The sequence below is a fragment of the Dendrobates tinctorius genome, unplaced genomic scaffold (genome assembly GCF_039654945.1).
Source record: "Dendrobates tinctorius isolate UK_male_01 unplaced genomic scaffold, ASM3965494v1 ptg000378l, whole genome shotgun sequence".
Taxonomy (NCBI): Eukaryota; Metazoa; Chordata; class Amphibia; order Anura; family Dendrobatidae; genus Dendrobates; species Dendrobates tinctorius.
In genome coordinates, this window is record NW_027362044.1 from 424,582 (window position 1) to 442,180 (window position 17,599).

A 17,599-nucleotide genomic window follows, 5' to 3' on the forward strand; every position below is an offset into this window, starting at 1 on the left:
CGACATGGGAAGAGCATTAAAATCACCTAGAGACAGTATTGGACAGGATCCACCAGGCCGGAATCACCCTGAACCCAAGCAAGTGTCACGTGGGCAAAGCAGAGGTTCAGTATTTAGGGCATTGGGTGGGAAGTGGGAAACAGCGACCAGAACCAGCCAAGATTGAGGCCATAGCCAAGTGGCCCATCCCACGCACTAAAACCCAGGTCATGGCGTTTCTAGGGACAGCGGGGTATTACAGGAGATTTGTTCCCAATTACAGCAGCATAGCCAAGCCCCTCACTGATCTGACCCGTAAGAACCAACCCCGCCAGGTAACCTGGACCTCAGAGTGTGAGGAAGTCTTCCGCCAACTAAAGGACGCCCTCACCAATACTCCTGTATAGGCCGCACCCTATCCAACTAAACGTTTCCTTGTTTACACAGACGCTTCTATGTTTGGATTGGGGGCAGTACTGAGCCAAGTCGGGCCGGATGGCCAAGAACACCCGGTAGCTTACCGGAGTCGGAAACTACTGCCCCGTAAAGTAAGCTATGCGGCCATTGAGAAGGAGTGCCTGGCGGTAGTATGGGCACTCAAGAAGTCGCAACCATATTTGTATGGACGACAGTTTTCCCTCCTAATGGACCATAATCCACTACTCTGGCTTGGGCTACTTTCACACATCCGTTTTTTTAAATCCGGCATGATGCAGCGAAAATTGTGAAAACCGGATCCGTTTTTTTCACATAGAATGTAATGATCGCCGCATCGTGCCTGAAGGACATGCGGCGCCTCCGGGTTTTGCCGGATACGGCAAACATGCGCCATCTGGCGTCTGCAAAAAACGTTGGCTGCAACGTTTTTTTGCATCGCCGAACCGGCTTTTTCAACAGCGCATGCCCGGGCACTGAGTTTTAACCCCACAAGTGCCCGGCGCGCATCTCTCTCCCCCTCCCCTTCTCTCTCCCTCTCTCTCCATACGCTTTATACCTTTCTTTGGCTGGCTCTCTCGTCCCCCGCTGTCTCTCTGGCTGCTCTCTCGTCCCCCGCTGTCTCTCTGGCTGCTCTCTCGTCCCCCGCTGTCTCTCTGGCTGCTCTCTCGTCCCCCGCTGTCTCTCTTTGGCTGCTCTCACCTCCCGATCTCTCTCCGGCTGACTCTCGTCCCCCGGTGCTGCGGCTCCTTTAAATGTCCTCCAAGCCGCATCAGGCGCCGCATGTACATCCGGTGTCACCGCTGCAGGCCGGATCCGGCGGCCCGGCTTTTCGCCGCACGCCGCCGGACCCCTGACACCGGATGTCTGAAAGAGGCATTAATCGGGTCTCCGGAAACAACGCCAGATTGCTGCGGTGGAGTTTAGCCCTACAACCTCTGGACTTCACCATCCACCACAGACCCGGAAAACAAAACGGTAATGCCAATGGACTGTTGACAAACGGAACTTGTACCAACCCCATAAACTTCGGTCATCCCCAAACTGATCCGTTGAGGATCAGACTGTGTATGCCGATCGCGTCGCTGAAAAGGGGAGCCGTTTTACAGAACCACTCAGCACCCAGAATATGTTGTGCAGTTATATGCATGTATAATAGGTTCCATGTGAGATGCATGTCCCTAATGCATCAGTTCACAGGCTGCGCCCCTGGGCAGAGGGGGACACTATATTCTCCTTTTGTCCGCCCTCCCCCCACCTTTGTAATTCCCACAGTAAACATCGGCAGGCTTCGGCCACCTGCGGCTTTTGTAATGTCTGGCCTGCTGCTTTTCTATTGGCCTGCCCTCTGTATCTGTGTGATATATTCTGTGTCCTGTGAGTAAAGTGTCAGACTGGAAATACATGGAGAAGCAGTGATCTTTTGTATGTGCCCATGTAACAAAGGAATTCCAGCCAGCGTCATTCATTCAGACTCCAGCCAACGCAGAGCGGACCTCCGAAAACACGGGGTGGTACTGAAAGAGGTACCCCAGCTTAGTAGACCCCGTTACAACCTTCATGTAGTGGTACCCGAGGGTTGGCCATATCGGCGAGGAAGGGTTTCAGCTCAAGCAATCGCTCAATCATTAAATAGGTGCTGCCCCACTGAGTGGCTTGATCCACAGTTGCCCCTTTTCCAGCACGTGTCTTCAAGATGGAATCAATTTTAGGGGTTCTGGCAGCAATAGCCAATTTCCTCACTTTGCTAATCAGAGTTCCAGTATGTCCCTCTTGCAGACTATCTCTTATTGGCAGCTGCAACGTGTGCACAACACAGCCCAAGTGATGAATAGAAACGAGGTGTGAAGCAGCTTCAGCAAGATCATCTAATTGTAAAGAATCATTTTGCTGTTCTTCTGTAGTTATATCTGTTTGTTCCTCCGTTATGGGAACAGGACTGTGGCCTTCCATCTCCAACATACTGAATGTGAAACGTTCTTCTAGCTGCTGTTCACCTTCATTATTCTCATTCATCAGTGTAATTATACTTATGTGTGAAGCATTATCAGTTACAACAATAGCAAGAATCTGTTCTCTTTTGTGAGTCAATAATCTTGCAGAACTTTTTCCACTAAGGTCTGGAGAAACTGGCTGCTGTGATGAGCTTTAGTATCTTTTACTGCCAGCGTCTTAGTAACAATTTTTGTGTTGTCACAAACCTCTTGAACGTCTATAGCAAAATAGTTCACTCTGTGACGTGTGCAGGCATCCATTTTGAGAAACGCAAAGCGTCTCGAGAATCTTTTTAAGATCTTCCTTTTGGTTAAGGGCTTCTTCAATCACTAATTTTTTAATACTTTCTCTTCCCAGAGAAACTCCAAGTTTGCAGCCATTTCTCTATTAAGAGCTGTAAAAGCTGGTTGTACAAATAATCACTCGATGAGCTGTCTTTTAAACATCTGCTGTTACAGTAACTTTGTGACTTAAAATATCTTGTAACTGATTTTTGAGGCGCTTTTTCCTCCTCCTTTGCCTGGCGGAAAGTGCTGGGCTCTAGTTTTTTGGTGCTGCTGTGATCTTTTTCAATCACAGCTTTGTAAACTTCAGGATGGCAGCGTTGTAAGTGTCTTTTTGGATTGGAAGCTCTTGAAGGAACATTTTTATAACTGCCTGAGTATGCACTGATGTTGGCATCTGGGTCATTTATACACTGACATACAATGTTTATCTTTAAGTCACTGTGAAATGCTCAAATACAGCTGACTTCATAAGATGCTTAGACATTTTGTAATTATGTAAATTCGCTCTCAAAATGTTGTCCTGTAAAAAAAAAAGGTATATTGAATTTCTTGCAAGAATAGGGAATCATGCACTGTATAACTTAGGATAGAAAGAAAACAATCTTTGCATAAATCAATAGAACAGATGAGAAGTATAAAGTTAGTAAATATGTTAGATAGCTTTAGTCTGAACTTGCAATGTCAGGCTTGTCTCGTGGCACAGCTCACATATTTCTTCACAGTCTATGATGAGGGGAGGAGGGAGGGAGCATGTTTGTGCTGAATCATATTCCAGAACACACACACACACACAATTATATACAGCTCTGGCAAAAATTAGGAGCCCACTGCACAGCTTTACAAAAATCCGCTTCTCTAGATGTCAGACAGCCATTCCATTCCAGTGTCAGTTGAATTTTAACCAGATGACATCTCATGCTACTTAATGTGCTTCTGATTAGGTGATCACCTGAACCAAATCTTATTTAACGAAGGAAAGTTTGAAAAAAAGACCCTGCTGTGGTGTTGGATGGCAAAACAAGTGCTAGTAATATCCCAAAAGTAGTAGGCATGAAAAAATAACTTTTAACCATGCCAAAGGAGTTGAAAAGAAAAGTCTTGAGTGAGGAAAAAAATGGCTCAATTCTGGCTTTACTAACAGAGTGATACAGTAAGCGTCATGTTGCCTCCATCCTTAAAATTTCTAAGACGACAGTCAAGGATCAAGGTCAATCAGCAGAAGTTGGGGACAGCAAAACTACAGTCTGTCAAGAGGGCGAAAACGACTCTCCACTGACCGGGATGACAGTCATCTTATTTGAATGTCATTCAGCAACAGCAGGATGACATGAAGTGACCTACAAAAGGAATGGCAAATGGCAGCTGGGGTGAAGTGCACGGCAAGAATAGTTCGTAACCAGCTCCTAGAGGCAGTGCTCAAGTCATGTAAACTAGGAAAAAAAGCCTTTCATCAATGAGAAGCAAAGGAGAGCCAGGCTGAAGTTGCCAAAGACCATAAGGATTGGACCATGGAGGACTGGAGTAAGGTAATCTTCTCTGATGAGTCTAATTTTCAGTTGTGCCCAACACCTGGTTGTCTAATGGAAAGACAGAGACCTGGAGAGGCATACAAGCCACAGTGTCTTGCACCCACTGTGAAATTTGATGGAGGATCGGTGTTGATCTGGGGATGCTTCAGCAAGGCTGGAATTGGGCAGGTTAATCTTTGCGAACGACGTCTGAATTAAGCTGCTTACAAGGTTATCCTGGAAAAACGGTTGATTTCTTCTGCTCAGGCAATGTTCCCCATCTCTGAGGACTTTTTTTTTTTTCCAGCAGGACAATGCGCCATGGCACACAGCTAGGTCAATCCATGTGTGGATGAAGGACCACCACTTCAAATCCTTGTCATGGACAGCCCAATCTCCACACCTGAACCCCATTGAAAACCTCTGGAATGTAATTAGGAGGAAGATGGATAGTCACAAGCTGTCAAACAAAGAAGAACAGCTTACATGTGTGTACCAGGAGTGGCATAAGGTCACCCAAAATTCGTGTGAGAGACTGGTGGAAAGCAGCCAAGACGCATGAAAGCTGGGATTAACAATCATGGTATTCCACAAAATATTGATTTCTGAACTCTTCCGGAGTTAAAACATTAGTATTGTTTCTAAATGATTATGAACTTTTTTTCTTAGCATTATTTGAGATCTGCAAGCACTGCATTTTTTTTCTTATCTTAAACATTTCTCATTTTCTGAAAAATTTTAATGCTTGGAAATTCGGAGACATGATGTCAGCAGTTTATAAATAAGAGCAATTTACAATTTAGTCAAAACTATACGTATAAAAGAGAAAAATCAGACAAACTGAACATTTTGCAGTGGTCTCTTAATTTTTGCCAGAGCTGTACGTCCTCATTGATCATGTTATGGTATTTCTAAAACTGAGATGTTATAAACCGCTTTTTCCCCTCATAGTGTATATGTCACCAAAGCAGCTAATTTCTCCAAACAGGAGCTAAGAGGAAAAACAAACTAAAACATCAAGCATACAGAGACCGCATATACTGGACTATTGATTTATGCACAGTTTATTGAAAGTTTAGATACGCTTTAGGAAGTACTTGCCTTAATCCTGCTTTCCTGTTCACTCCAGAAGTTCTGAGATGAATGCAGGCATTCCTTCCCTGTATTTATTTTTTCCCCTTATCTGTAGAGGAGGAGCTAAACTACTCATCATGAACATAATCTGCAGCACAGATTCATCTCAGCAAAGTCTACACCTTAGATCAGGAATAGGACAGATATTTATAGGACTTTTCATAACAAGCCTACAGCCTGCAATGATCCTCGGTCTACTGAACCACCGCATGACCTGCTCTACCCTCTCCTACTGTATCCTCACCCATCCCTGTAGACTGTGAGCCCTCGCGGGCAGGGTCCCCTCTCCTTATGTACTTGTGTGTCCCTTGTCTTACACATGTTTATTATACTTGTCTATATTTTCCCCTTTTCTCATGTAAAGCGCCATGGAATAAATGGCGCTATATAAATGCATAATAATAACTTTCCCAAATTCTTATTAAAAAAATATTCCCCACGAACTGCATTGAACTACTGTACCCAATTTATTATATATTTTTGGAGTCGGTCCATTTTATACTGACTCCAAAATGGGCTCTGACTCAGTTTCCGACTCCACAGCCCTGGTTCTATGTTCTGTACAGAGCTGCGAACTTTATGGAAATCAATGATTCTCACTCCCTGAAATTCTGAATTGCCATCGATAATAAGTGTCGGCGATAAAGGGTTCCACAGATGTAAGAAATTTTGTAAGCGAAGACCTGTGCAAAATGAGGGTGCTTAAAGTGAAACTATCACTAATTTTTTTAATTTAACTTAAAAGCATGAGTAAAAATATAATTTTGACAAATCATAAATGCCAAGTGGGATGAATTCCCTTTCTTGGCACGAGCCTCTCACCTAACTGAGATGGCTTCAGCTAAAGTCGCCTCCAGGGGAAACGCCAAGCTGCTCTGCTCTGCAGACGTCACTCTCCCAAGTGACGCATTGTACCAAGGGAAAGTGAGCAGCAGTCTGTGCTCTGTAACACTAGAGCTGCTCAGCTAGGGGTAGGATGCTGGGCTGCTATGTACATTGGTAATTATGCTGCTAGTGATTAGCAATAACCCAGCCGTCCTGCTCTGAAGCTGCTGGGACAGCGAAACAATCCGCTCTGTGTCTGCCGAGCTCCTGTAACTCCATAACGTGCTAGACAGTGATAATACTGTATGTGTCACAGTTACCGCGACAGTGTGGAGCCAGAAGACCACAGCGTCTGATTGCTCCTACTCCTCCGCTGAGAAGAAGCACCACTTCATTTTTAAATGTTTTTTTTCTGGCAGAACAAGGGTAAATCAGCCATGTTGGAAATCCCTATGCTCACAGCTGAGCTCGGTTAGCCACTCCTTTCCCTTACAATCTGGGCTCTGATACAAATCCTTGTCAGAGCTAGTATTTTCTGCATGGCTATCAGTGGGAGAGGAGTACATATGAGAAGGAGAGTTGGAGGAGTTATCAGTGACTGTTGTTTGGTTTGTAAGTGTTTGTAATCCTTTTCTATTTTTATTTATTCCCCTACCTCCACTCCCCGATGCATGCATCTGTTTTGGTTTTTACCAACCACAGTGTTGCGATCACCGTTACGGAATAACGACCACAAAAAGTCCATTTTCCCCTTTAAGGCTGTGTGCCCACGTTGCGTTTTTGCCACGATTTTCGGCGCGAAAACGCTTAAACTCATACTGAACGCACCCCATGCATTCCTTTGGCATTCCGCACATGCTGTGCTAATGCTTCGTTTTCTTCTGCAGCGGAATCGCATCGCGGAAAAAAACGCAGCATGCTCATTCTTTTTGCGGCATCGCCGCAATTCTGCAAAGAATTGCCGAGATTCCGCACCCATAGGAATGCATGAGATCCGCTTACTTCCCGCATGTGGCTATGCCCACCATGCACAAAGTGAGCGGCTCATGTGCGGATGGTACCCATGGCCTGGAGGAGAGAAGACTGTCCTCCAGGCCCTGGGTACCATATCCCTGTAAAAAAGAATAAAAAAAATCGGGTTATATTCACCTTCCGGTGTCCTGCGCAGCCTTCCCGGGCCTCAGCGATGCTCGTGTTCCCAGTAATGCCTTGCGAGTCCTTTGATGACGTCACGTCCCGCGATACTGTAGCGGTCCCTATTCCTCGCGAGACCGCTACAGTAACGCGAGACCTCGTCATGAATGGTCTCGCAAGGCATTACTGGGAACGGGAGCATCGCTGAGGCCCGAGAAGGCTGCGCGGGACGTCGGAAGGTGAGAATATCACGATTTTTTTATTTTTTTTTTTTTAGTATTTTTAACATTCTATCTTTTAATATTGATGCCGCATAGGCAGCCTAAAAAGTAAAAAAGTTGGTCACATTTGTCAATCACTGTTTGACAGGTTGGTCACACTCGTCAATCACTTTCCAAGCGATGCTTCAAATCGCTTGGAAAGTACTTGAATTCTGCACGTGAAAATCGCGGGAAAAACGCAATAACCGCGGAAAAAAGCTTGCGTTTTCTGGGAAGGAGTCCGGTTTCAGGTGTCAGGTTTTAAATGCTACGTGGGCACATAGCCTTAGAGTTTGTACACCCGTTGTGGATTGGCCTGCAGAATTTTCCGCACAGAATCTGCATCCTTTGGCAGAAAACCCAGGGCAAAATGCTTGCGGATTTGATGCGGATTGTCATGCGTTTTTTATTGTGCGGGTTTGCCTTACTTAGTGTATAAAGTAGTCAATGGCTGCAGAAACGCTGCCTTTCCGCACAAAGAATTGACATGCTGCGGAGAAAAACCCGCATGGATTTTTCCGCAGCATGTGCACAGCAAATCTCAAATTCCCATTGACTATCATTGGTATTGTACTACACTGCGGATTTGATGCAATTCCGTGCATCCAAAAACGCTGCGGAAACGCATCAAAATCCTTAACGTGTGCACACAGCCTTCATTTCTCTCTTCTGATATGATCGAGCACCCCCCCGCTTCCAGTACCTTCAGTGTCCCTGGACCCTTCTGCATTCCCCGATCCTGTCCCATCACGTCTTCTCCCTGGAAGAAAATGGCGGGCACATGCGCAGATCGCCTGCTGAGATCGACCCGCAATAATAGGAAATTTTTCCTATTGGTTCATTTTGATCACTGATAGACACACTGTTACGGTAACCCTGTGACAGCTCCACCTCTAATACGAGGGACCTCAGGACCAGGCTTGTTTGGGTTGTGCCACGTGAAAAGCCCGGGCCAGTCTGGATGCATGAACATCAGATGCTGGTTCCCACATCATCTCCACAGGACCATATCCCCTCCAATGTACCAGATACTGAAGCGACTGATGAACAAGACGAGAATCCAAGATCTTTGCAATCTGAAACTCCAGATTTCCATTGACAATGACAGGAGACGGTGGTAGAGGTGAAGGTACTGAAGATGCAACATATTTTTTGAGGAACGAACGATGAAATACATTATGGATCCTAAAGGTATGCGGTAAGGCTAAGTTCACACGTTGCAGAAATTTTCTTCTCAAAAACCTGAATCCCTTCCCAGAAACCGCACCTATTTTTCCGCTTGCATTTTTTGCGCAGTTTTGATGCGTTTTTTTCCGCAGCGGTTTAAAACCGCATGGAAGAGGCCTAAAACGGGGAAAATCCGCAAAATTAATGAGCATGCTGCGTTTTTTACCGCAATGCGTTTTTTTCGCGGTAAAAAAACGCATCAATATGCACAAAAAGTGCAAAATGCATAGAAATGACTGCAGCTTATTTTTAGCGGTTTTATAGCGAAAACCGCAGTAAAAACCGCTAAAAAACCGCTGTGTGAACACAGCCTTAAGCAGCCGCCTCAAGGGAATCAGGAGACTCCTACAGAGCATACACCCTTGCTGTAAGCCCCTCAAAGAACTGACTACGGAGTGCGGGGTCGTTCCACTTGGTATCTGTGTCCCACCACCGAAACTCTGAGCAATATTCGTCTGCTGGCCAGTCTCCTTGCTGAAGTTGGCGCAGTGTGGACTCTGCTAAGGAGACACGATCGGGGTCATCATAAATGAGGCCCAGTGCCTGAAAAAATCCCTCCACCATCTGAAGCGACTGAAAGTCAGACAGGCGAGAGAGGTCCCACGCTTGGGGGTCCCCCTGGAGGAACAAGATTACTATCCCCACACATTGCTTCTCTGTACCTGAGAAAACCGGACGTAACCTGAAGTACAGTTTACAGGCCTCTCTGCCCAGTATACAGTGACAGCCCAGTGGGGGGGGGGGGGCTCTCTGCCCAGTATACAGTGACAGGTGGCCTCTCTGCCCAGTATACAGTGACAGCCCAGCGGGGGGGCCTCTGCCCAGTATACAGTGACAGCCCAGCGGGGGGCCTCTCTGCCCAGTATACAGTGACAGCCCAGCGGGGGGGCCTCTCTGCCCAGTATACAGTGACATTCCAGCGGGGGGGGGCCTCTCTGCCCAGTATACAGTGACAGCCCAGCGGGGGGGGGCCTCTCTGCCCAGTATACAGTGACAGCCCAGCGGGGGGGGCCTCTCTGCCCAGTATACAGTGACAGCCCAGCGGAGGGGGCCTCTCTGCCCAGTATACAGTGACAGCCCAGCGGGAGGGGAGGCCTCTCTGCCCAGTATACAGTGACAGCCCAGCGGGAGGGGAGGCCTCTCTGCCCAGTATACAGTGACAGCCCAGCGGGGGGGGCCTCTCTGCCCAGTATACAGTGACAGCCCAGCGGGGGGGCCTCTGCCCAGTATACAGTGACAGCCCAGTGGGAGGGGAGGCCTCTCTGCCCAGTATACAGTGACAGCCCAGCGGGAGGGGAGGCCTCTCTGCCCAGTATGCAGTGACAGCCCAGCGGGGGGGGCCTCTCTGCCCAGTATGCAGTGACAGCCCAGCGGGGCGGGGCCTCTGCCCAGTATGCAGTGACAGCCCAGTGGGAGGGGAGGCCTCTGCCCAGTATACAGTGACAGCCCAGCGGGGGGGGCCTCTCTGCCCAGTATACAGTGACAGCCCAGCGGGGGGGGGCCTCTCTGCCCAGTATACAGTGACAGGCAGCCCAGCGGGAGGGGAGGCCTCTCTGCCCAGTATACAGTGACAGCCCAGCGGGAGGGGAGACCTTCTCTGCTCCGTGTATACGGACTGCCCGGTGGGGGCCTTCTCTGGTCGGGGATGCTGGCATTTCAGTGTTCTGTATTGTGCTCTCTTCAGGACACAGACTCGTGGGGACGCCATCTTAATCGCGCCAGCGTGACTCCACAGATGTCGGCAGAGGAGCGCGAATCCCTGAAGTCATCAGTCCAGTACTTTGGAATGAAGATTAAAAGCAATTCAGGAGGAGCCTTAAAGGTAAATGCCGAGACTCATCATATACCGGCGTATGTGGTGTTGGGGGGGGGGGGAAACCTGAATATCCATCGAGCAACACGAATATATAGTTGTGGCCAAAAGTATTGACACCCCTGCAATTCTGTCAGATAATACTTAGTTTCTTCCTGAAAATGATTGCAAACACAAATTCTTTGTTATTATTATCTTCATTTAATTTGTCTTAAATGAAGAAACACGAAAAGAATTGTCCTAAAGCCAAATTGGATATAATTCCACACCAAACATAAAAAAGAGGGTGGACAAAAGTATTGGCACTGTTCGAAAAATCATGTGATGCTTCTCTAATTTGTGTAATTAACAGCACCTGTAACTTACCTGTGGCACCTAACAGGTGTTGGCAATAACTAAATCACACTTGCAGCCAGTTGACATGGATTAAAGTTGACTCAACCTCTGTCCTGTGTCCTTGTGTGTACCACATTGAGCATGGAGAAAAGAAAGAAGACCAAAGAACTGTCTGAGGACTTGAGAAACCAAATTGTGAGGAAGCATGAGCAATCTCAAGGCTACAAGTCCATCTCCAAAGACCTGAATGTTCCTGTGTCTACCGTGCGCAGTGTCATCAAGAAGTGTAAAGCCCATGGCGCTGTGGCTAACCTCCCTAGATGTGGACGGAAAAGAACAATTGACAAGAGATTTCAACACAAGATTGTGCGGATGTTGGATAAAGAACCTCGACTAACATCCAAACAAGTTCAAGCTGCCCTGCAGTCCGAGGGTACAACAGTGTCAACCCGTACTATCCATCGGCGTCTGAATGAAAAGGGACTGTATGGTAGGAGACCCAGGAAGACCCCACTTCTTACCCCGAGAAATAAAAAAGCCAGGCTGGAGTTTGCCAAAACTTACCTGAAAAAGCCTAAAACGTTTTGGAAGAATGTTGTCTGGTCAGATGAGACAAAAGTAGAGCTTTTGGGGCAAAGGCATCAACATAGAGTTTACAGGAGAAAAACGGGCATTCAAAGAAAAGAACACGGTCCCTACAGTCAAACATGGCGGAGGTTCCCTGATGTTTTGGGGTTGCTTTGCTGCCTCTGGCACTGGACTGCTTGACTGTGTGCATGGCATTATGAAGTCTGAAGACTACCAACAAATTTTGCAGCATAATGTAGGGCCCAGTGTGAGAAAGCTGGGTCTCCCTCAGAGGTCATGGGTCTTCCAGCAGGACAATGACCCAAAACACACTTCAAAAAGCACTAGAAAATGGTTTGAGAGAAAGCACTGGAGACTTCTAAGGTGGCCAGCAATGAGTCCAGACCTGAATCCCATAGAACACCTGTGGAGAGATCTAAAAATGGCAGTTTGGAGAAGGCACCCTTCTAATATCAGGGACCTGGAGCAGTTTGCCATAGAAGAATGGTCTAAAATTCCAGCAGAGCATTGTAAGAAACTCATTGATGGTTACCGGAAGCGGTTGGTCGCAGTTATTTTGCTTAAAGGTTGTGCAACCAAGTATTAGGCTGAGGGTGCCAATACTTTTGTCTGGCCCATTTTTGGAGTTTTGTGTGAAATGATTAATGTTTTGCTTTTTGCTTCATTCTTTTTTGTGTTTTTTCATTTAAAACAAATGAAGATAATACCAAAGAATTTGTGTTTGCAATCATTTTCAGGAAGAAACTGAGTATTATCTGACAGAATTGCAGGGGTGTCAATACTTTTGGCCACAACTGTATATAAGTGTATGTGCATATATATGTGTGTATATACTGTATGTATGCGTATACACTTATACATATATATATATATATATACATACACTTATCTATAATATAACACGCTAAGCGTCACTCTGTCCGAAGCCTTTATAGACTGCGCAAGCGCGACTCGCCTGCGCAGTCTGGCTCTAGACAGAATGAGGCATCCAGCGGTGAGGAGTGTGTATGGCGCCGGAGATGGCGGTACAGTACACATTGCATACCGCCATCTCTGGCGCCATACTTACCTGACCGGGAGGAGCGTTGCCGCTTCTCTTCAGCCGGAGACCGGGGCAGGAGTGCGGCCAGAATCGCGCATGCGCGTAGCGCGATCCTGCGCCATGTTACTGAAGACAGATTTGCAGTGTGTCTTCAGCAATATGGCGCCGGACAACGCTATGGGCATGCGCGTACTCCGGCGCCAGACTCCTCCCCCGGCCTCCAGCAGAACGTGACAGCGCTGGAACACAGGAAAGAAGGGTGAGTATAAATTTTTTTTTTTTTTTTTGTATGTGTGTAGTTTAATAGGGGAGAGGGGACCATGTGTATCAGGATAAAGGGGGTGAGGGGACCATGCATATTAGGATAAGGGGGGTGAGGGGACCTTGCATACCAAGAAAGGGGGGAGAGGGGACCCTGTATATCAGGATAAGGGGGGTGAGATAACCATGCATATTAGGAAAAGGGGGGTGAAGGGGACCTTGCATACCAAGAAAGGGGGGTGAGGGAACCATGCATATCAGGATAAGGGGGGTGAGGGGACCTTGAATACAAGGATAAGGTGGGTGAGGGGACCTTGCATACCAGGAAGGGGGGGTGAGGGGAGCATGCATACCAGGATTGGAGGGGTGAGGGGACCATGCATAGGAGAGGGGGGTGAGTGGACCTTGCATACCAGGAAGGGAGGATGAGGGGACCATGCATACCAGGATTGGGGGGGGGTGAGGGGACTATGCATACTAGGATTGGGGGGGTGAGGGGACCATGCATACCTGGATTGGGGGGGTGAGGGGACCTTGCATACCAGGGTAAGGGGGGTGAGGGGACCTTGCATACCAGGAAAGGAGGGTGAGGGGACCATGCATGCCAGGATTGGGGGAGTGAGGGGACCATGCATATTAGGGGTGGGGGATAGCATGCATACCAGGATAGGGGGGTGAGAGGACCATGCATACCAGGATGGGGGGGTATGAGAGGACCATTCATACCAGGATAGGGATGAGGAGACCATGAATACCAAGATAGGGATGAGGAGACCATGCATACCAAGATAGGGATGAGGAGACCATGCATACCAAGATAGGGATGAGGAGACCATGCATACCAAGATAGGGATGAGGAGACCATGCATACCAAGATAGGGATGAGGAGACCATGCATACCAAGATAGGGATGAGGAGACCATGCATACCAAGATAGGGATGAGGAGACCATGCATACCAAGATAGGGATGAGGAGACCATGCATACCAAGATAGGGATGAGGAGACCATGCATACCAAGATAGGGATGAGGAGACCATGCATACCAAGATAGGGATGAGGAGACCATGCATACCAAGATAGGGATGAGGAGACCATGCATACCAAGATAGGGATGAGGAGACCATGCATACCAAGATAGGGATGAGGAGACCATGCATACCAAGATAGGGATGAGGAGACCATGCATACCAAGATAGGGATGAGGAGACCATGCATACCAAGATAGGGATGAGGAGACCATGCATACCAAGATTGGGGAGTGAGGGGACCATGCATACCAGGATAGGAGGGGTAAGGGGACCATGCATACCAGGATAGGAGGGGTAAGGGGACCATGCATACCAGGTTTGAGGGGTGAGAGGACCATGCATACCAGGATTTGGGGGGTGAGGGGGCCATGCATACCTGGATTTGGGGGGTGAGGGGACCATGCATACCAGGTTTGAGGGGTGAGGACCATGCATACCTGGATTTGGGGGGTGAGGGGGCCATGCATACCTGGATTTGGGGGGTGAGGGGGCCATGCATACCTGGATTTGGGGGGTGAGGGGGCCATGCATACCTAGATTTGGGGGGTGAGGGGACCATACATACCAGGATAGGGATAAGGGGGTACCATGCATACCAGGATAGGAATGAGGGGGTACCATGCATACCAGGATTGGGTGGTGAGGGGACCATGCATACCAGGATAGGGATAAGGGGTGCAATGCATACCAGGATAGGAGGAGGGCAGCACATACCAGGATGGGAGACCATATACCAATAAAAATGCTCGCCACCCGGGCGTAGAACGGGTTCATAGCTAGTTATATATATTAGTGTTGTTCCATGGATATACAGGTTTCCCCTCTCCTATACCATTTATGTATGTATGTGTGTGTGTATATGGGTATATAATATAATTTTATATGAACTGGGGGGGTGTATTTGCCCCCCAGTTCGTCAGGGATTTATTCTATCCCACTTTCCAGTTCCGGTTTGGAACTTGCAGCTATCTGGTGCCCCCTTACCCTCAAGTCAGTCAGGGAGCTACACCTAGGATAAGTAGTCATCAGAAAGGCTGCCTTGCTGTGTACTGGCTATTGGGCACTCTGCAGTGAGGGCGGTATATATATCCCCAGGCTCAGGCAAGAATTACACCCAGAAACTGCCAGAATCTCCCAAATACCCCAGAACACGCTTTGCTGCTACCAGCTCCTGGTTCTACATAAAAATCATTATTGGGTCAGGAGCCAAACCACTAGGTAGCGTGAATTTAGCACAGAGACGTACTGATAAGTTTATAGTGCAAGGAGAACGGAACTAGTAAATGTTTTAGATTTTACTCGAAAAGAATATGCAGTGTTTACAAAAGTACAAAAGATGGTACAAAGAGACAGCTACAGTATATACAGTCAATTACAAAATAAAGTGGATTAAGATATGAAACTTCATTATCAGTCAATGGCATTCCATGTGGAGGTTGGGAGAAGGAAAACGTCCCAAATCATCAGGTCCAAATGCACAGCCTCTTCTAGCTGATTCCCCCGGACAAGAAGACAACTTACTAGTTGGGCTTTATAGCCTTATACCCTTTGTCCCATGACCTCACTGGGTGGATGGAGCTAGGGAAAGCACTCACCTTTTGATAGTTACTAGAAAACTCATAAGTACCAGAACTCTGACTGCGAGGCTCATAGAGTGGCGGCAGGGCTATAATCTTATTATGAAATTAGCTTTCTATTGCTGCCAAACATGAACTATCTGCCAGCTAGGGGAAGGCAGGAACCCTTTCCTCAGCTCCTGATGCGTGCATAAGTCAAAAAACACCACTGTGGATAGCTTTCAGGATGCAGATTCCAAAAATATATTTGCCCTGCTTCCCTGCTTAATCTGCGTTACTAAATTTGATCTGAAATTAATAAAGAGACATTGGATTGCCATGTGCTTGAGACAGACCGGATTTATCTGGTTAGGGCAATAAACGTGCCTAGCTGCTAGTCTCACATTAGGGTTAGGCCCATTGTCCTATGTCTTCCGAGCAGAAGGAATGTAGCCTAGGCAGGCGGTGCTTGTACTATGCTTATCCCGCTTGCAGTGTGGGCTATGAGCCCGGAGCAGGATCAGTCATGTCCCGTGACCATAAATGGGGTGCTGGTGTCAGGACTGTTGGACTCAAGGAATTTGTTGAACCTGATAAGGGTCACACTCGTTGATCCCAGGAAAACACATGGGCATCCTCTGTATCCACAGGGATGCCAAGGACTATCCCTTCGCCAGAGTGTCGATAAAGACAGTCCGGGGTACTGAGTCCCATGAGGTTGGGGTTGTGAAAGACTTACTACAACCTGTGATAATCGGGTGGGACTTCAGCCTGTTTTTTGACTTTTGGAGAAAGGCGGGGATGCTAAGTAACTCAGACAGATGCCAGTTCAAACCTGATAAATCCCTGTCACAGCCAGAGGTGGAAGAGTTCCTCGTCAGCAGCGATTTTGGATTTCTGGATCACGGAGTGAATTACCTTTACGATGGACTACTTGCTAGAGATGGTGTGCACCTTACGAAGACTGGAAAACATGTATTTGGAAGTCGCCTTGCTACACTTGTAAGGAGAGCTTTAAACTAGAACAACATGGGAAGGGAAGCAAAAGACCAGAAAAAGCCATACACCTGACAAATGCTATTGAGAACTCTGCTATTAGAAGTGGAAAGGAAGAACAAAGACAAAAGAATCTAATTTATACAAATATTGGAGAAAGAGAAACCAATCACAAACTAAAATGTTTCTATACTAATGCACAAAGCATGGGCAACAAACAAGGAGAATTGGAACTACTAACACAGGAAAAGAAATATGATGTCATTGGAATCATTGAAACTTGGTGGGACAATACACATGATTGGAATACAAGACTAGAAGGATACAACTTATTTGCAAGAAACAGACTTGATAAACAAGGAGGAGGTGTTGCATTGTATGTTAGAAACGCGTATATCGCATTGTATGTTAGAAACGCATTTACTACTACAGGCCGCCTGTGCAAGCTGAAGATATGGATGAACTCTTTATGCATCAAATGGCCAAGTTCTCCAAAAAATATGACATAGTTGTCATGGGAGATTTCAACTATCCAGACATTTGTTGGGAATCTCTCTCAGGCAAAACTAACAGGTCAAGGAAATTCTTATCCTCTCTTGCTGACAACTTTATCTTCCAAAAGGTGGGGGAGAAAACAAGGGGAACTGCTACCTTGGATCTAATCCTTATAAACAGGGAGGAAATGGTTGAGGAGGTAAAAGTGGCTGGGACCCTAGGAGGTAGCGACCATGCTATTTTAGAATTTTGGATAACTAGAGGAGGAAGACCTGTGAAGACTCAGACGTCAAGGTTAGATTTCAGAAAGGCAGATTTTAAGGGCTTCAGAAAGAGAATTGGAGGGATCCAATGGTTGGATATCCTTAAAGACAAAAATGTCCAGGAAGGATGGGAAATCTTGAAAAATGAAATTCTCAAAGCACAATTGTTAACAATTCCGAAAAGAGGGAAGAATAGGAAGCAGTTAAGGAAGCCAGGATGGATGAACACAGACCTTAAGCACATGCTAAAAAGGAAGAAAAAAATGTTTATAAAATGGAAAGAGGGAGGCATATCTAAAGAAGAATATAATGCTGTCTGCAGAACCTGCAGGGCACAAATCAGATTATCTAAAGCTGACAATGAATTGAGGCTTGCAAGAGATGTTAAAAGCAATAATAAAGGATTTTGGGGATATGTCAAAAGTAAAAGAAAAG

General features: G+C 46.8%; 1 protein-coding gene across 5 annotated transcripts in view; it reads left to right on the plus strand.

The window, feature by feature from the left end:
* The window catches only part of RECQL4 (RecQ like helicase 4), a 268,983-nt gene that overhangs the window by 37,567 nt on the left and 213,817 nt on the right, over positions 1 to 17,599 (plus strand). For all 5 annotated transcript variants that reach the window (XM_073563098.1, XM_073563093.1, XM_073563095.1 and 2 more), the window contains one exon: positions 10,469 to 10,606. In XM_073563098.1, coding sequence (XP_073419199.1) covers positions 10,469 to 10,606 — 138 coding nt within the window. The remainder of the gene's footprint in view (positions 1 to 10,468; positions 10,607 to 17,599) is intronic.